Consider the following 4,885-nt stretch of genomic DNA (forward strand, 5'->3'; position numbering starts at 1 on the left):
GAATATCTGACGGAACTTGTTTACTGATTGTGGCCAGTCCGGAATTATCGATTCATGGTTCAAAAACCAGGTTTTGGCCGCATCGGTCGAGTAAAACGACACGTTTATAAGTTTAAGGGAGTCGTCCCACCGGTTGAAGGCACTGACGCGGTCGTAGTTGTCAAGCCAGTCATAAGCGTCGTCGCCGCGGAGAGCGGCAAACATCTGGGGGTCGCGCTGACGGCTGTTCATTATAGTCCAAGTAGCAAGGGGAGCTGGGGTGGAGTGGGAAGAACCCAAAACAGCGGCGGTCTCCTCTTGGGTCGTGACGATAGTGGTAGGGGCCAAGCGGGGACCGGAACGGAGCTCCAGGTACATGCAAGTGATGGGGCAGCGGGGAAGTAAGACGCACCTCCACCAAATGTAAGGACGGACTTGGCGGACCAGGTTTATTGAAGGCCTGAAACCGAAGCAAATCACACTCACCGATGACGATAGGTATCTACAAGAGAGGAGGAGGAAGATGAAGCAGCACGTGCACTCGTGTGAAAGATGAAGCGCCATACAGCGCTCACAGTATATATTTTAGAAATTCTCTCTCTCTCTCTCTCTCTCTCTCTCTATATATATATATATATATATATATATATATATATATATATATATATATAGAGAGAGAGAGAGAGAGAGAGAGAGAGAATTTATTAGGATATGGCGTGCTCGCTAGCAGTGAGCAGCAGAATAGACCTAACACTCACTTTTATAAAAGCTGGTATGCCCTATGCTCACGACTGCCTGATTGTCAGTGCTGCGCCGGAGAGGCACGGGTGCCAAATGTTTAAACGTTTTAGCCGACGCTACTACATATTTGCTTGGTTGCACACCACTGAATGCTTGCTTCCTTGTTACAGGTACAAGGGCTTTGTGAAAGACTGTCCTTCCGGGCATCTCACTGAGCAGGTAAGAACTGTTTGTATGACGTTGATCGAATCCTGCGTAGACGCAACAATACAGGCGTTCTAAATGTCCAGTGTCATGGTGCTCCCTGATGCAAGTATTGACTAGAAACATTCGCCCAACCTCGGTATTTCGAGAACTCTCTCATTGTTCATTTGCACAACACCGTCCAAAAGTCAGCCTTCAAGTTTTGTTTAGTGGACAATGGCCTATAACCCTAATGTATCTGCTGCTTCACGAGGCCAGCACAGCAAACTGGTTGCAGATTCAAGAAAATGGACAGGAAAGCTCCGTATTTATAAGAAAGCATTCTTGGACTCCGCACCTAGTAGGAAAACGAAGTTGGGTTAGCCTGTGGTAACGTGGTGTGATGCACTTAAAAAGTTGGTGGGACACCGAGTATATGGCAAGAAGAAGAAAGCCAAACAGAAATTCACATAGATAACACCTTTCCCTGCAAATTGAACTAACTCTGCTGATAACAGGATGAGGAAAATGTCACCGACTTCAGATAATTCGTTGTTTTCTTTTTTCATGCGCCTTTATAGAATAGAAACCTTAAATGGACGCACCTAGCGCACGCGCTGCTAAACGTTCTTGATTTATTCAAGAAGAAACCGTTCAAAATGGTATAAACTTTCTCTCTCCGCGTCTCTCGCAGCGTTAGCCGGTTTGGGACGTTAAAACCCATAAACCTCTCTCCCTCCCTCCCTTCTACCCCTCCCCCTTCACTTTTCCGGCAAGAGCGGCACTAGCACATGCTGAGCCGTGCTCGTGCAAACAGAACAGAGACTATTCCATCGCCTGTCCTCATTACAGTCCCTGATGGTGGGTTTTGCGCGCAAATGCTTGACAGTGCGGCGAGCACGCGCGTTTACCTTCAACGGATGGCATTACGCAAGCACTCACCGCTGAACCCGACCGGAAAGAGCAGATTGCGCAAGCGTCTGTTTACGCTCCGCTCTCAAGCTGCAGCCCATTCGCGGAGCGTATGACGCTCTCGTTGCTGCGTTCCCGGCGTAGCTCATCGTATTCGGAAGCTTGCACCGAAAACCACCGTCGTGTTTCTTCCAGGCGGCTCCTACTCCGTCTTCATGGCATTGGCAATGTTCAATATGTGTGCCCAAAGAGGTTCAGAATAGGGCAGATAACACGCGCAGAAAATTTACCTTTCTGTTATGCAACAGGCGTTTGCGCCTCTGTTCCTTCAGAAAATGGTTGCTGCTCTGTTTGCGGCTGAAGTTACAGGGTACGCGCACGTTTTCTGTAGCTTACCACTCTAACTTAAGAAATTTTCACAAAACGCGTAAAGGCCGACCTCCATGGAGCGAAAAACCTTCGAATAACTCGAGAACTTCGCTCGGCGACGTCTCCGCCGCAACTGCGGCACGAAAAAGGGCTGTTCGTGCCCTGTCTCGCATGGTCATGGGCATTTCGACCGACGGCCGCTGCTTCGCCGCGTCCGGTCCATCAGAGCAGAACTTGTTCTCGTAGCCCCGCCCTCTACAATGGCCGTCGTCACCGGTCGGCTTCGTCCTGTTGCGAGAATGCAAATATCGCCGAAAGAGGCGTTTCATGTGGCATGCATCGTTACGTTTCTGATGAAGCATAATCAAATCTAGTATCGAAGCTAGAACATGTCCCTGCAGCGGCAGGGGTGTCGTGTGAAAAAGCTCCCGATGCCGAGCGCAGATAGCGGTGGCTTCTCAATGAAGTGTATGCAAGTGTTTCCTCCCTGCAATAATTCAGGAATCAGGATATCGCTTGTTGTTGTGCACACAACCTATCGAATTCTTAGAATCTTTGTTAGAGCGTCGGTTGTGAGGAGGAAGCATTTATTAGACTCTAATGGGAGTAAATACTTACCGACGATCTGCATTGCCATGGCTGGTGTCGGGGTTTCATCTCCCTTTGCATGCCGCAGTAGTGTGCACGAACAACGTTAAAACCAAATCAGGTTGTATAGCTTCCGTTAGTTGATTTTAAAGCTAAAGCTAAGGAAAAGCTTACGACGAACATAAAAACAAGTTCCTGTGACAAAAACCAAGAACGTAGTGGCCGGTGAAGCAGCGCATTGGCCGGGCCGCTACTAAAACATACTAAAACATACGAGATACGATACCGTATAGCCTTCCGCTTTCTTTTTAGAGCGCAGCTCTTTGGCGCCCCTTCCTGGGTTTCGCGTCGGCGTTGTCGGCCTCGTAACCAGTTCCGCCCCCCTTTCAGCCCCCCAGTTCGAGCCGGCGCTTCGGCAACCGAAGCCTCGCAGGAAGATTGGGGGGGTTGCCGAAATGCCGCGGCTCGCTGTCAGCGGATCACGGTGCGTGCATCCCGCTCTCACTCGCTTCACTCGCTAGCGGCGTCAGCGGCATCAGTCATTCGCTGCTATCTGTTCGTCACGCAACGTTCCTATGGGCCCACGCGTTGCTTCCCGTAACCTTCCGATAACTCAATTGCTATCTTCACTTCTCCGACCACAAAGCTTATTTCATTACAGCCAAGAACTGTTAGTGGAGTGTGTATTGAAGGAATACGTGGAGTGTTTCTTGAAGGAAGGAAATTAAAAACAGAAGTTGTCTGTAATTGTACATACGTGTCTTGCTCGAAATCTTTGCCTCAATCTTTCGAAAAAGTGAAACAGCTGATGAGCTGCGCTCAAATTTCGCATTAGGAGGTAACGTAATCGTGGGCAATTTGTTTTTTGTCTTCTTTACGCTCTTTGTCACTCTGTGTACATGCTCTCACTTAGTATGCTGTAGCCGTTAATTTTACGTCTGGCAACCAGGGTGCGTTGTTGCGACCGCAGAGTCCTTCAATGTACGAGCCGTGGGAGCAGCACCCTACGCGATGGTTACGTGCATTGCGCTTCGCCTGACGGCGGAGCGCAACAGCGGCATTCGCTCTTTGGAGGATGGTGCGAAGGTTTTGCGGCAGCGCGCCGCACCTGACTTTTCTCCGCAAAAATTTCGCAGTGAAAGTTCGCCCATTGGAGGTCGCCTTTAATGGTTTTGGTATCGCGCTAACTATATGGCCAGCGATGAAAAGCGATATATTGAACTCATTATTTAGAGAAACTATAAGCGCTGAATACTTTTGACCACTTTGATGTGATATGAAGGGCTCCTCAGAAAAGATGGCCGTAAAGTTTTCCGTTCTTGCGCGCTTTCTAAAAAAATAAATAAATAAAAGATTATGTTTATGCTGACTGCTTTACACCAGTCGCATGCAGCGTAGAATCCTACGAACAGCTGCCACCAGAAAGCAGCGTAGCATTGCTTTTTCCTGCGGCCATGTTTTCGCTAAGTTTTTTATAGCCCTAGCCCTATCGTAGCCAAGCGAGACGAATAGTGCTGCTTCAAATAATAAGGCGCCTGAGCAGTAACTGTCGAACACGACATAAACAAATCAATGGGAAGCTCTGCGAGGAGAACCTAGGGCATGTGCAATATTTTTTTATCTGCATTTGCATTTTCATACTTTTCCTACGCGGGAAACTTAATACAAAAATCAGTTATTTTCGAAAAATCATTTAATCACGGAAAAACCGGTGACCAGGCCGAGGGAAACCCATTGTAACCCAATGGAGACGTAATGGGCATCTGGTGACGCTCGAAGTCCAACCCTGTACCTGCCAAGCTGACGAGACGGACGCTCAAACCACTGTATAGTCCACTACTGCGGTTGCAATCATCCGCCCAAATGTGGGCGGGCTGACAAACCGGGTGGGCGGTTATTGGTTGAGGGTTCCTCCAAAAAGACATGGTTCATTGAAATGCTGCCCGTCTTCTTCGCAGGGGTTCCTGAGGATATACAAGCTTTTCTTCCCCCAGGGAGATCCTTCCAAATTTACTTCGCTCATCTTCCGCGTCTTCGACGAGAACAAGGTGAGACTACGCAAGGTGATCGTCTTGCGCGACAGACAAGTATATAGTATTAATGCCAAAGTCAC

General features: G+C 48.5%; 1 protein-coding gene across 1 annotated transcript in view; it reads left to right on the plus strand.

Moving 5' to 3' along the window:
- The first annotated feature begins 364 nt into the window (after positions 1 to 364).
- The window catches only part of LOC146203685 (frequenin-1-like), a 37,802-nt gene continuing 33,281 nt past the window's right edge, over positions 365 to 4,885 (plus strand). The window contains exons 1-3 of the mRNA XM_084603204.1: positions 365 to 402; positions 891 to 939; positions 4,731 to 4,820. Coding sequence (XP_084459330.1) covers positions 365 to 402; positions 891 to 939; positions 4,731 to 4,820 — 177 coding nt within the window. The remainder of the gene's footprint in view (positions 403 to 890; positions 940 to 4,730; positions 4,821 to 4,885) is intronic.

This window comes from Amblyomma maculatum, chromosome 1, assembly GCF_055883805.1.
Source record: "Amblyomma maculatum isolate TAMU_Amacu chromosome 1, ASM5588380v1, whole genome shotgun sequence".
Classification (NCBI taxonomy): domain Eukaryota; kingdom Metazoa; phylum Arthropoda; class Arachnida; order Ixodida; family Ixodidae; genus Amblyomma; species Amblyomma maculatum.